Source organism: Syngnathus leptorhynchus, chromosome 10 (genome assembly GCF_054491065.1).
Source record: "Syngnathus leptorhynchus isolate UIUO chromosome 10, UIUO_Slep, whole genome shotgun sequence".
NCBI classification, from domain to species: domain Eukaryota; kingdom Metazoa; phylum Chordata; class Actinopteri; order Syngnathiformes; family Syngnathidae; genus Syngnathus; species Syngnathus leptorhynchus.
The window spans coordinates 5662714-5677686 of record NC_141204.1 but is presented as its reverse complement, the minus strand read 5'-3'; the positions used below and the strand labels follow the sequence as shown (position 1 = coordinate 5677686).

The following is a 14973-nucleotide window of genomic DNA, read 5'->3' as shown; positions in this document are numbered from 1 at the left end:
ACGGGCTACTCACAACCCCTCAGCCTGATGGCTGCTAAAACCGTGCAAAGAAGCGGGGAAGAAAAGAGTCGCAGCCCTGGCGGAGTGAACCATCATGCAGCAAACAGCACAGGCAGGCTACCAACTGATGCATCCCGCTTAGGGGGCAACCTACAGTGGCTACTGTGACTGTGCAGCATGGCATTACTGGGGTGGTAGCGGTATTTCACCGGCAGACTGCGGGCCCGGTTCAGCCGACTCTCCGCCAAGGATCTGGCGTCTTCTGGCACCGAGATACTGAGGCGCAGTTTGGTATGGCGAGCCGCAGGCGTGGGAAGCAGACTTCCTTTACGGTTATTAACAAGGGGGATGTTGATGGCGCCTGGCTTAACCGAGGCGTTCTGGTTGCTTTGCAGGGCGTTGGGCGAGAAAGCGTTTGAGGTGATGGCGGTGGAAGGGCAGCCGCTGGTTTTAACGGATCGTTTTTGAAAAGACGGTCTAACGTCATCCGTTACTGTCAAACAATGAAGAATACAAAGTGTAAGAGAAGCTTTAGGGATGCTTTTATATAAGCAATTATAAATCAACACATTGAAATTATTTATTCATGTAATCACATTGTTTTATCTGGGATTTCAGAGAAAAGTCAACGACTATGAAATGAAAACGACAGTTTAAATATCCGACAAGGCTCATGTTGTGCAAAAGAATAAAGAATAGCTTAGCTGACGTACAGGGCATTTATTTCAGTTTTTAAAAGCTAAAATAAGCAGGCACTATCATTTCTTTGTAATCTGACTTTTCTTATCGTCTTGTCATCTGCCCGCATGTGACGATTTTTACTTTGCATTTGTGACAAACGTGAATTAATTACAAGGCCCTCCGCTGAAACAAAGCACGGGAGAAACGCAGCCAGTCATATGACGTTAGATGTTTTGTCACGTCAACATACACAACGTGAACTCATAATTTATGATAGCACTCATTTAAAAGCATTCAACATGGGGAAGGAACCACTTTGAATTAAAATTGCGCAGCTTCAGTTGTCCCGTGTGTCTCGAGACATCCTGTTTGGTTTAATATGACAATAAATTGTCACATACTCAACACACTAACGGGGTCGAGGCGCTCGACAGGAAAGCGAGGCAGGGAGACGAGTCAAATCTATGCTTGTAAAGTCGGCTGGCAGAGGCCTTTTCCTGCCTTGGGTGGGAGGGTGGCCGGTTGGTCCTTTTGGAGGACAGAGCATGCTTGGGTGGCCCCGGGCGATAAACAGACGTTTATCCCAGCAGTCAGCTGCCTCCTTGATTTACAGGGCGCCACCGATAGCTCCTGGATTCATCTGGCCCTTGTCAAACATGTACAGCATTAGAGCACGCTCAGCCTCCTTGGCAGCTCCACTGTGCTTTCTGAACAAGCCAGACGGCAACTGTCCCTTCCTGAAATGCTAATCACATGACGCTACCGCGGCGTGTGCAAATGGATGAAGAACAACGGAAAATGTTGACTTTAGCATGTGAGGGAAGCTGGCTTTTGTTTTTTGGCATTGCCTGCGCGGGCAAAGTTTTTCTTCATTCACTATACGTCTGCACAAGAAATGGTATTTCCACCCTGGGTTTTTGCTACAATTGGATAAAAATTAAATAAATAAATAAATAAATCACATTAATATTATGATTGCGGCAAATGATTAAAGGAGTGTAAACAAACACCTTAGATAGCAATATATTTCTACACAAAACAATAAAAGGTCATATTAAATTATACAATGACTTATATAGAAAACCTTTTACTTTTATTCTTAACCAGAAGTGACAATTATTTACCTAAATTGCAATCAGCTTTGAATCGAACACCAGTCTCTTTTTGGCTTCCACTGTTCCCTGGTGTTGTAGCGCCATCTGCTGCTAGATGCAGCACAATACAAAAGAACAATGGTTCATGGAACGCCAAGTTGTTATTATTATTATTGAACACAAAGCCATTTCTTACACAAAGCTTTACAATCTATCAATATAGAAAAATAACATTATTTCTGGTTGCATTAGGTATTAACAGTGTTTTCAAAGTTATACTGGTTGCAACACTGTTTAAACAAAAAAAATACGAAAGGGTTACATGCTAAGGGAACATTAGACTGGGAGGAAACTGTCAGTACTAATCGTGTTACATTTAACAGGGCCTATAGATCCGAACGGGGAAGGACAGAGAAACACACTTACGTGATCTGACATATCCGTTATACTTATATTTGGCTGAGGAGAATGCAAAGACAAGTGGCAGGTCACACGGGGGGAGAAAGGATGCCGTGAAGCACACAGTAGGAAATAAGAGGCATCAACGTAAGAGTGTGGCATGGAAATGAAATGAAAGACATCAATGCATACATCAGACTAATAGAAATGAATTCGGAATGTAAGTAAATGAATGAGGAAAACACAATGAGGATGATTTGTGGAATGCGCTTCATAAAAGGGAAATGAAATGATTTGTCCATTGTCAGGATGTGCTGTGCTTCATCTACAATTAAATCTAAAAAGCTATATATAACATTTTAAAACTAACCACGATTGATGTGAACAATTAGAAAACACTTGAATATGATATATGCTCAATGAAATCAGTGGAACAATGCAAGACAGTGAACAAATCTATCTGAACAATGATATGTATTAGAAATGGGCATTTTATGGAATCCTAATCAGAAAATTCAATGATATATAATTTTTTCAAATATTAATTTAGATGGCAAAAAATAGCATTTTAATAAGGGAAAGGTTTGGGCCAAACAATTGATGATGATGCCCATCCCAAATATATTTTTCAAAAAGTGGTTTTCCTGAACCCGCGTTCCCGTTTACACTGCCACCTTTCTGGAACTGTTGAATGCACATAAAATTGGGGTCATTAATCAGTTTTCTGGGTTAGTATTAGAGCCAGGATGACAGCTGCGGAAATGGTAAATCCTCCAAGTTCTCTTTATCTGATATATACTTGTCTAAATCTGACATACTGCCAGAAATGTGAAACTTTGCTGAGTTTTGTGTAGAAATCAAATCGAGTTTGTCATGGTTCAGATGTTTGTGTTTAGCAGTGTAATTATCCAGTTCCATTATATCATACGCGACCCTGACTCAGGAGACACGGAATAAACATAGTGGACACTTAACTCAACTGGGCAGCGCTGACACTCTCAACTCAAAGTCTTTTCTATCACTAAAGGTCACAATGAGCGCCTAAGGCTGGCCTCTGACACAGATCCTCATACAACAACCCACAGTGGCCCTGGCATCTGTCCGTAGCGATTTGCCCGCGCCACCAAAACGGCGGACTAACCGGCTAGCATCGAGGGAAAGCTGGGTGGGGGGGTTTGTTTCCTAGTCTGCCTGGTGGACAGCAGCTGTCAGGGCAAGTTTAGTGACGGACCAGCCGGGCCGGGAAAATGAAAACATAATTTCGGTGTCGGGAGAGATAAGGTCTCCAGCAATCAGATGCAGATGCACGAGGAGAGGCAAGACGCATGCTGGTATGCACCGATGGAAGGTCACGGAAAAGCCTTCGATATAGAGCCAAATAATACAAGACCGCACCCCTTGTTCCTCATCCGGACTTTTCATGATATCATCTTTTGTATCTCAACAGTTGGTGATCAGGACATAAAACAGACCTGAGACTGCTATGAGAATTGTGTACATCGTCTTGGCAACATTTTGGCATTACAATCAGGTATTCAGTATTTTGTTTTTGTTTTTTGTAAACATGTTACAATGTTTGTAAAAATGTCTCTGGAACTTTGGTGTCATTTTGTCTTGCATACAAAATACGCAGCTCCGATGTCTGAAAATTATTTAGCATATCTGTTTTTGTTCACTTCAGCTGCACACTCAATCAGTACATGGGAAACTATGAGTAATAAAAAATAAGTAACTAATATCGGCTAATATAACCCAAATCAGTGGCAGTCACCAACAATCACGGGATTCCATAGCAACTTAGCCCGACAAATTTGCCTAAATAGTGCAAGCAGTAAAAGTTTTCCGGCCAAAGAAAATCTACTCCAGATGCACAAGAAGACATGAAGTCATCACATATAAAGATGTCTTATCTGGTCGTAGAATGAAGAACAGGAAATGGCAAGAGTAAATCCAGTAATCCTCAACTTGACAAGCATTCCTTCGCTAAAACTCACTTTGTTCATACAGATGGGGGGAAGGAGACGGGGGGGGGGGGTGTCCAAGGAAGGGGAGGCTTTCCTGAAATTCTACAAGGGGCTCGAGGGAGAAGTGAGATCAGTAACCATGTAATGGCCAGTAATTGGTACCGAGGGATACCAGCGCAGTGCCGAAGTACACGGGGCCAAACTAAACTCATCATGGCACGTTTGACATTAATCTAGGCTGAGTCGGCCGACGTCGGCAGAATGCTGAAGAGGAAATCAGATCTGCACGTTGGAGGCCCGGGCTTTGATAGCCAGGCCTACCGCTGCCATGTCTAATTGACACACAATTTAGTCGTTCCAACCCTCTCAAGAGCAAGCGGCAGAGAGGCGATTTGCCCACTTTGTGCGATCACAATATCCCTATCAAACCAACATCTTGTTTTTGTTTTTCATTTCGTGTTTTCTACTGGTGTTCTCTTTGGGATGATAATATTGTTAAACACGGAGATAGACAGTGTGAACCAACTCTGATCTGTGAGACCAGCGATATTACAACATAACTTAGGGGCGATCGTCTTATTTTATTGTCCTAAATCTTTCATTTGAAGTTGGCCAACAAAAACATGAAAGAAACACAATGCTAACTAACAAAAATATAAACTTAAAAAAAAGTGAACTCTGGGTTTGCTACATCAAATGTACATTGCATAATAATAACAAACCATTATATTGCAGAATAAACCTGTACAATTAAACATTATGTCCATTCTTCCCGGACACACATCTTACCTTAAATAGTCAACAATCATCCAAAACACAACAGTCAATCTCCAGAAGTGATTTTTTTTTATCACAGAACTGCATGACGAAATGCAGCATGCGATAGCTAGCTGGCCATCTACAGTATTGTACAATACAGCAGCACCACAGAGCCACAACACCACACACCCACCAAAACACACGATACACTGAGTGAAACTAAATGAGCATGATAAATAAATGAAGACAAAAACCCCAATAAAAGTACAGAAGAAGTGCTAGCTAGCAATCAACATACAATAAAGGATAGATAGATAAGAGAGTTGGAAAGTGATTGAAAGAGAGCAAAAACTAGCGATTGCTATCTGCTATCTATAGACAACTGAGACACATATCCACAAACCTAAACACAAATGTTTTTAACTTTTGGATAAATAGACAGACAGACAGAAAGACTGATAGAAAGATAGACAGAAAGACTGCTAGCTAGCCAGGGACACCATTAGCCTGAAGAACAGTGATCGACAATTACAAAAGAAACCAAAGGTGAATTATGCCACAAATCCACATCTATACAAAGTAATGGGACCACAACTGCACGTGGACAACGTCACCGCAACACGTGTACACACGTGTGCTACACGTTACGGTAGCTGTAGCGCATGGTAACGACACACATGGAAGCACAGGTCACAGACGACACGTAACAACATGTGTTGGGCGGTGTCACTTACAGGCACGTAACGTGGTTGCGCAATCATGAACAGACACAGAGGAAAGTGGGTAGGCCCTCTGAAGGGTGTCCATGTTACTATGTACACTGCCTGACATGCAAGAGCAGTCTCGCTCTGAACGGCCGCAATCAAAACAACATGCCAGTTTCATTCGCTTGTAGACGGACATCTTGGCTACAGTCACGTGTCAGGATGAGAGGAGAGGAGAAGCAGCAGGTTAATGGCAAGAGGAGAAACTATTCATCCAGGGAGGAAGTCGGAAGGTCACTTCATCAGAATGTGCAGGCCTTAGCAGACTTGAACCCCCGTCCGTGAAACCAACATGCCCAATTGAGTCAAGTTCACACGAGATTTACACTAAGCTCTTGTTGTGACGCTCAGCTTGTCCCATCAAAGTCAAGACACGAATGAATTAATTGGCGCGGTTCAGGGGGTCAAGCTGCGTGCTAAGGCCAAAACAGGTCAAAAAGGCAAAACCATAAGAGTGGTAAGAGGGTGAGGAAAAAGAGGGGGAGGCATTCAGGGGGGAGGAGGGGGAGAGGCATGAGCAATGTCTTCAGCAGCAAACCTCAAACTTGTCATACATTTTACATTGACATCCCGCAAACCACTGGGTCTAAGAAGAGCGGAGCACGTACCTGTATCCCATCATGCAGCAGCGCTACAGAAGCGCCTCGGTCCAAAAAATGGCATGGCACTATTCTACGGGCGGTGCCGCACGTGCCAACTCATGCTGTCGCTTGCACAAATGAAGTTTCACTGCTCCACGCCCAAAGGGAAGCTTCACTCTAACGTGCATTATGTGTTGCAGGGGCGTTTATTTTCTGGGACTTTACAAATATGTTCTGTCTGATAAGCATGTTGACATGTTGTTTTGGGCCATTCTTTAAATCTAAATCACTAACAAGTTTACTATTTAAAACAAATGGAAAAAAAACAATGCAGGCTTTTCAATGGGCTGCGTGATGATGTCATTATGATGTGTCATTGTTCTTTAATTATTTACATAAATTATTATTATTATTATTATTATTATTTTACTTTTTTAAACAAACGGAAAAAAACTACGTTTTCCAGTGGGCTGCATGATTATGTTAATGTAGGCTCGTTTCTGCTGTTGTTCTTAAATTAATTACATGCATTATAATTATTATTATAATGATAATTATTATTATTATTATTATATGAAACTTAAAAAAAAAGATTCATAGAAATGCTTACGATTGTACAATCAAAATGTTAGGTAAACATTATGGGAAGCCTTTTACACAAATAAAATATTTACCATTTATCATTATGCTTATATTAAAGATGAGTATTTTTATAAAAATCTCTCATCAAAACCTATGAAAAATTACTTCCTGACATTTTGCATTTTTGACAATTTGCTTTTTATCGACCATTCAAATAATTTTCTGTTTATGCAAAAAAAAATGCATCATCTAACATACTGCTCTATGATTACTTGATTAAAACACATAATTGGTGCCAATCAACAGTATTGCAGCTGAAATGCTGTCACACTCGTATCTGGTCTGCCTGCGTGTGAAGCCCCGAAGCCCAAGGGAAGCGGGAGTGAAAGTCCCCTGAGTAGCGTCTCGAGATTACCGTGACTCTGTCACCGCTCCCCATTCTCTCATTGGCCAGGTGCAAAGTGACGGCCAACTAATACCGTCTGGCGCCTTGACACTCGCGGCTCATCTTTGACTTGACTTTGACGCACGTACGACAATAACATCCTGAATGAAACCCTACGTTTCCAGGCCGAGGAGAGAATGGGACACGCGGGTTTTCGGGGATCATCCAAATCCCGTGCGTGCATGCGTGTGGCCTTATAGAACATGCAGAAAGAAAGTCGTTTGGGTCTCAGCGACGAGGGGGGGGGGGGGGGGCAAAGGTAACTGTTCACAGTCATGAAGCAGTTTGGAGAGAATGGCAGACAAGAGCGGCGAGGCTATTGGGTCATGCCGGAACTTCTGCAGTTCAGAGTTTTCACTCGAGGTGGTGGTGGTGGGGGGGGGGGGGGGGGTCACTGGGGCCACAGTCAACGTATGTTATGTTCCAGTGAGAATTGACACATGGTAAGTGTGCTGTGGAGTAATGGAGAACACGACACAGACACGCTGACAATGTCTTCTGACTTTTCACAAAGACGCAGATTTCCGCCTAGAGGATGATGACAAACTAATGGCTGGATTTACACTCCACGCTTTGAGCGCAACAATCCCCAACAATTTTGGACGTGAAGACGACGCTTAAAAATTGATAACCACAAATTAGAATCAGGCCTACGCCGAATGTGGATCTGGCAATGCAGAAACACCGATGTGATAGAAATAAAGCGACAGTTTGATACATTTGAGGTGCATTGACCATTTTATGTCATAAATTCAAATCTCTATTTTAATACTAAATTCACATTTGCTGCATGCCTTCCCACTGAATATTTGATGGGATTGCATTTCCTGGCACTATAACACCATCTAGTGGCCAGCTATTAATTTGACAATTGAAACTGACCAGCAATAACCTGACAGTTGCTGAGATGACCTCGAAAGGTTAGCCCATATTGGTTTGATTGGTTGATTTTTTTGATTTTTTTTTGTAGGGTGTGCTTGGTGGGATTTTAGAAAAGTTCCCACGAAGCTCGATCACACACAAAACTTCCTGACAGATTTAAACCTCACTTCATAGCTTAGGTCTATGTGTACATCTCACATGTGCATTGCATTTCTTGAGGACTTTCCTGGAGTGTGTAAATGGATTCACTGAGTGTGTGTGTTGGTTAGTGGTGTTTGGTCACCGTGTCACGGTCTCTACCGTTGCCTATTCAGAGCACCATCTGAATGGAGCAGTGATGAAAAGGCTAGTTTCTGCTGCTGGTTTGAGCACAGTGTCAAATGAGAGGCGAGGAGTGGGATGCAGAAGCTACACTGGTACATGCAACATTGATACAGTGTGCTATTTGCTGAGGAAGAGAGGAGGAGGAATAAAAGAACACTTTGAAGAGAGTAGGACACTCATTTGCTTTGGTTTTTACTCACAATAAATCACTAGCAGTGAGTAGTTAAAATTAAGTGGTGTTTTCCAATGGCAGCAAGGGGAGGAAATACATCAAAAAATGTGTCATTGGTCAAAAATAAACATGGAAGGGGAAAAACCCCCAACAAATATGATAGAACAGATTTTTTGGGGCGCTAAATCAGTTTGTCTAAATGAGGTGTGTAAAGGTCAGCCAATTCTAGCGAGTGGGCAGGCTATGTATTTCCTTGATGAATTGAGGTGACACAGACAAAAGCGGGAATTTTGAGTCTCTATTTTCGAGCGCCGCTTTATCTCACTAATGTAATTGTTACTGACCTTTTAGCTAAATATGCGCTATTCACTGGATGAGTTAGGGGCTATACTTCACATGAAGGTTCATATTTATGTTTAGAAGGGTAACAAAATCACACTAGATTTTTAAAATTGTATACACTGGAGAGGTAAGGTTGAATCGATTTGAGAGGTGTGAATGGTAGTCGAGTGAAACAACAACTTATTTCAAATTATTTGTGTCGGAAATGTGGCTAGCACATTTCATATTTTAATATTACTAAATTAATCGCTGTGAAAACAAACCATTATAAGTTTTGCCACAATGTACACAAATTGTTAGAGTCCACTCAGTCTGTAATTTGGTGTTTGCTTCACTGTATAATTTCATAGAAATGTATTGCGGCTGACCTTTATGTAGATTGACTAAATTGACTTTTTGAATTTAATGCATACAATTAAAAAAATACACAAGAAATATTATTTTTTTTAAATACAAATTGTCTTGACTTTATATATTGCCTATTCCTCAAATTAAAAATGCGCAAGTCTCAATAAATACATTTTTATCCCATATTACAATTCATTGAGACACACCTGTAGAAATGTACGGTAAAATAAATTATTAATTTTCATTAGACTAGTGAAGTGACACAATGGTTAAATCAAACAAACTAAAAAAGATTATGCTAACTGAATATTTGCCAAAGAGTAAAAGTGATGATTATACTGTATGCTATGTGCAGCGCAGCATTTGAAAATGTATTTACCTTTTAAACACACTCAGCAGTGACTTAACGGGAAGCGTAATAGCAAAATTGAAAAAGTAGCAGACAGAAAGATCCACGAGGGAATGTTGGGGAATGAGGAGGGAAGGGAGGGGGAAGAAAAGGAGGGACCATGTGAAGGCCGGGATACTCACGTCGTTTGCAGCCGCATTTCTTAATCCGCTTGGGGTCGGTGATGTCATCGTGACAAGCTTTGCAGTAGAAAAAAGCTCTGGAATGACACAAGCGAATCTTGAGTACGTCTTCAAGCAACAGGGAACTATCAGCATTTACCTCTTGACTTCCTTTGCATCACTGGCAATAAAAAAGCCCAGCGTTCCTTCCTGCATCTTGACATGGTTGCCTGGGTTGATGAGGATACTGGGGAGGGAGAAACATAATAGAACAAAGCGCTCATTATTTTTGTAGGGACAATGCTCATGCTTACGGCTGACATCACATGCTAATCAAGAGGAATGGTACATACACACTTTCATCATAAAGTCAAGGGAGGGGTCAACTCATTGGCCAGATAAAACATTTAATATCGATAAATTTTTTGTTGATATTATTTAAAGCTATTTTAAAACATTTTCGCAAGCCTCCTCCAACTGTGGGTCATTTGACCAGAGTGGCTACCACTCCGACTAGTTTCAATTAAAGCAAAGCAGAAGTAACACGGCTACTGCTACATTGAAATACAGACTATTTGTTTGAATGTGTATTTAAAATGCATTTACAAATTCATTTAAGTAGTGATTTTCTACTTTCCCAGCAGCCTTATCTGTCAGGGAGTATTTGTGGATGTTAATCATACAGAGGAACACAATATGAACTCACAGAGGATTTTAATTTTTTTTACTTATCATCACTTGGACAAATATTGTGATGACACAGGTAGACATGACTACTGATTTGTATTATGATAAAAATGATTATAGTATGTTATTCTAAGACAGTGGGATGCAAGGGAATGAACAGTAGTGAATCCTCTCATTCTAATAAAAAAAAACATTATTTAGTTTAGTTTGTAAAAACTGATTTAAATATTGATTTACACGTTTACTTTATATGAAAATATGAAAGTACAACAGGATGGGAGTGTGACTGTACTGTAAATGGCTGTATCATTCCCCATTAATTAGACTGACATGAAGAAGAAACATCACACACTCATACGCGCGCACACACACACACACACACACACACTCACTCACTCACGCACTCACACGCGCACGCACGCACGCACACACACACACGGGTCATTAATGGTTACCTGTGGGCAACAGTCATCAATGATGTGAGTGTGAAATCAAATTGAACAAAACACAGAATTCACAGACCTCGAAGGTCACACTCCCCCACAACATGAGTCCAGATGAAAGACTCTTGATCAGATTTTGACATTTGTTGTATATTTAAAATAAATTTGTAGTGTAATATCTTTCCTCTGGACTCTGCCACACTCTAATAATCATATCACAAATATCAAGGGAGCAATTGAATCCATATCTCAAATTGTGCAAGTCATGCAGCTAGGATTTCAAAGTCCACATTCGGTCATCATGTATATACAAAAAAAAAAAAAAAAAGTCAGAATTCATTCAGATTGAATAGCCCCCCAGAGAGATAAGCATGCACATTAGTGAAAAACAAACAAATATAGACCGATTGAACCACTTGCACAAAACATTGCTGCTCCAATCTGAGATTTTCCAGGTGCACTGCATGGTCAGATGGCAAATGGAAACTCCCAAGAGCACGGAAACCTCATATTGTGAGCAACAAGGTAGGCAGTCCAACATCATGTGAAGGCGTCATATTCAGAGCATGCAAAGATACCAAACGACATGAGGAGGAGGAAGAGGAGGGAGGGGCACTGCAGTAACAAGTATAGGGTACGTAGATGCAGACGGTTGCAGTAACTTCTGTGCAGTTGGATTGTTTCTCAAACACCAAACTGACAGGAAGTGACCTTACTTGAGGACATCTACTCGAGAGACGCACACACACGCACACAGACATATACATTGTATGGGAGTGACCGGACAACGCGGCTTGACACACACGTTCGCACACCTCTTCCCAGTCTATCACATACATGAAGCAGTGACAACATGAGTAGGTGATGAAATGCAAAAGTGAATGCATATGAAAAGGGAGGGGACTGCGAAAATTTCACTTTGGATATGCTTATTGTTATCCAAAATCTCCATGCCTTTTCTTTTTCTGAATGAATGGGTGCTGGTGTAATCGACCCATGTTGGACAAGACACGTATTAAACACTGCCGGTAGGTATAATCAGCGGGTAGAACAAGATTATCAGCAGCAAGTATATTTTGATACAAAAACTTGATCTGCAAAGATTTGATGTAATTGGATCCCCCCCAAAAAAGATAAACACACATAGTTAGGTCACAACTGAAAGAAGGGAACTGAAAGTGAGAGAAATCAACTAATAGGCGCGGCAAATCAAATAAGAGGTAGATGTGGAGCGGGTGAGCGTTTGGCCTTGGTACAGTGACGACAGCAAAGACAAAGAAACAGCACTCCTACAAACATGTCCAATTCATCTAGTTGCTTTCTTTCTTTCTCTGCCTGCAAAGAAGTTAGTGCATTTAGCACAAAGGGACACCATCAAAAAGATAAACAAAAAGAGTTAGGAGGAGGGAAAAACAAAAAAAAGAAACAAGAGGCCTGTGTGAGATAGCGTTTGGGGAATATTCCTGGGGGGGGGGGGCAAACTCCCAAAGTCAGAAGCATTAAAGTAGTGGCGGAACTTTGGAAGTAAGATAGGGTAGAGGGCATACCGCTTTCGGCTTCTGCAAACAACAAGAACAAAATCTCAAATCAAACAGGAGAACAACGTTTGGATGCTTTGCTGATTGGCATGTTTTTTGTGTGATCGGGTCATAAAAAGCATGATGTCTAGTTTCTTCAGAATCCATTGGGACAAAGCCAACATTTCCAAATACATTATAAAAACAGTTATCTACAGATTATTTTTAAGGCTTCTGGTGTGCTGAGCATAGAAAAAAAAACAAAAAAAAAACAGATAAGTGTTCAAGGGGAAGAAGGAGTTCAGAGTATTAGGGCCACACAAAAAAGAAGAAAAATTATTAAATAATAAATAAGACCAAAAAATAAAGCACCAAAGTGTCAAATTACGAAGATCATAAAAAATCCCCCAAAATTATCACTTTTAAGAGTAATAATATTACAAGAATCGTTTAAAGCCAAAATATTACAATAAAATTGAAAATGTAGGAAAACGATTACTTTTTCTGACAACTCAGGATTACAACTGATCAAAATTGGGTTTGATTTGTGATGTAATATTAAAAGAAAAACAATAATTTCACTTAAATATCAATTTCTTACAATTGAGAGGAAAAGTAATCAATTTACACAATTGTAACAATGAATGTATAATTTGCTGGAGAATAAAAACCTTAATCTTATGAGAATCAAATCTTGAGATTACAAATATTGAAAGTTGCATCATATTCTTAACAAATATATGGCATGTCTCAGATTGTTTTGCTGACCCCCCCCCCACCCCTAAAAAAAGGCTTCTTTCTTCACATTATTTATTCTCATAACATTAAGACTTTTTTTTCCGAACTGGATTTCTTTTCAGTGTAGCCCTCATACTGATTTGGCAACTGAGATGGCCGCTATTTTGGAAAGCGTTATAGGTACAGTATTAAAGCAGCCAAGGAAACACGACAAGTTAAGAGTGGGGGAAAATGACATGAAATTGAAATGTGCATTTCATTATCTTAAAAATTATCCCAAGATATTAAGTTTTGTGTGCTGTAATCTATTTGTTGAGCCACTAGAAAGAACAAGTTATTAAATTGTTGCTGAGGTTCCATAAATCTGTAAAAGAATCAAGAAGACACCTGAGAGTGTTTTGTTTGAAAGGCATCCAGTTGGTGCGATATTGACCAAAGTAATGGCGGGAGCGTTCGTCCCATACAAACCTGCTCTCTCTCTGCTCGGACTTGTACTCGATGGCAATGAGCAACAGCTTCAGCTTCACGTAACACAGTCTGGAAAACAAGCGGCCCAGAGAATATTAGGAGCTTCTTGTCGTTCGACACGTGCGTTTTGGCTCCCGCTCGACACATAACCTACCGTGGACGGCGGGCTGGCTGAGCGGCCCGCCAATGAGGGGTACTTACTCGCAAACGGTGGGGAAGGAGAGGCCCACAAAAGCATTGGACAAATACTCTGTGTACATCTCGTTCGCCACGCCCTCCAGATAATATTTCTGCCAGGTGTCCTCTTCGATCTGGAAAGAAGCGGTAGAGAAGTCAATATGGTGTGCAGATGTGGGGCCTTGCTCATTATGTATCGATCCATCATCGTAATGTCACCAGAACAGTTCTTTGATAGAGGCGAACACCTCTCAGGGCTCGGCCGCAGAAATGGATTCCAGATGAAATATTACGGTAAAATATGAAGTGCCGGGACATCTGAACGCACTAATGGGAAGTCTGTCTTGCTTTGGACGAGGATGTCTCGGTTTAGCGGGGAAGGGTTCTGCCTTGCATCACTCTCCCGCACTCGCCTCGCCATATGAATCGGTTCATTGAAGCCAAATGCAATGTGAGCCCGGATTTATCTACGTGACGGGGGGAAGGAGTTACCTCAATGAAGGACCTCATGGAGAAGAGGTTGGCCAGCATGGTGGACAGGCCCTGGGCCAGGCAGCTCTGGGCGATGAAGCCCGCTTTCAGCTCAGCCAGGCAGATGGCATCGTCGCCTTCTTTCCAATTCCAGCTCGGAATGTTCAGCAGATGGGCCTTCGCCCGGCCACAACATACAAACGGAGGTTGTCGTGAGGGAGTTTAATGAGTGAGCCTTTTTTTTTTTTTTTTTTTAACTGTTTGTGAGATTACATGCAAGGAAGCTGTTTCAAGGACGTCCTTTTTGCCACTCTACCATTCATGTTTAACCTCACTCAAAAAGATATATTTCACTTATTTCTCTATCAACTGGCCAGTAAAAATCTAATGGAATAGTGACGAGTGAATATCTGTGCTGGTTGAGGCCCTTGCAAGCTGATTCCCATGATGCCTTCCTACCTTCTGGTGCTCAGGTTTTAAATAATAAATAAATATGCAAGCAGCAATGAGTTGGCCTCACCAATATTGCTTGGGGCCCTCTGACGCCCCCCAGCCACAGATTGACACCCAGGCTTGCTAATGTTTATTGTTCTTGTGAGTCACAGCTTCGGTCTGTCAACAGCAT

General features: G+C 41.2%; 2 protein-coding genes across 4 annotated transcripts in view; one reads left to right on the top strand and one right to left on the bottom strand.

Annotated features, from left to right (window-relative positions):
• The window catches only part of LOC147050099 (calcium-activated potassium channel subunit alpha-1a), a 105338-nt gene that overhangs the window by 22436 nt on the left and 67929 nt on the right, over nucleotides 1-14973 (bottom strand). Inside the window, exons 14-22 of the mRNA XM_085922108.1 lie at nucleotides 14370-14525; nucleotides 13902-14011; nucleotides 13701-13769; nucleotides 10008-10094; nucleotides 9869-9945; nucleotides 5632-5805; nucleotides 2202-2234; nucleotides 1806-1886; nucleotides 155-493 (exon numbers count right to left, since the gene is read on the bottom strand). Coding sequence (XP_085778234.1) covers nucleotides 155-493; nucleotides 1806-1886; nucleotides 2202-2234; nucleotides 5632-5805; nucleotides 9869-9945; nucleotides 10008-10094; nucleotides 13701-13769; nucleotides 13902-14011; nucleotides 14370-14525 — 1126 coding nt within the window. The remainder of the gene's footprint in view (nucleotides 1-154; nucleotides 494-1805; nucleotides 1887-2201; nucleotides 2235-5631; nucleotides 5806-9868; nucleotides 9946-10007; nucleotides 10095-13700; nucleotides 13770-13901; nucleotides 14012-14369; nucleotides 14526-14973) is intronic.
• The window catches only part of lrmda (leucine rich melanocyte differentiation associated), a 266124-nt gene that overhangs the window by 198286 nt on the left and 52865 nt on the right, over nucleotides 1-14973 (top strand). For 2 of the 3 annotated variants that reach the window (XR_015067404.1, XR_015067398.1), the window contains one exon: nucleotides 3622-4158. The exons of the other annotated variant lie outside the window; for it this stretch is intronic. The gene's annotated coding sequence lies outside the window, so the exon portion shown is untranslated. Of the gene's footprint in view, nucleotides 1-3621; nucleotides 4159-14973 lie in introns of those variants that run through there. 3 annotated transcript variants of the gene reach the window in all.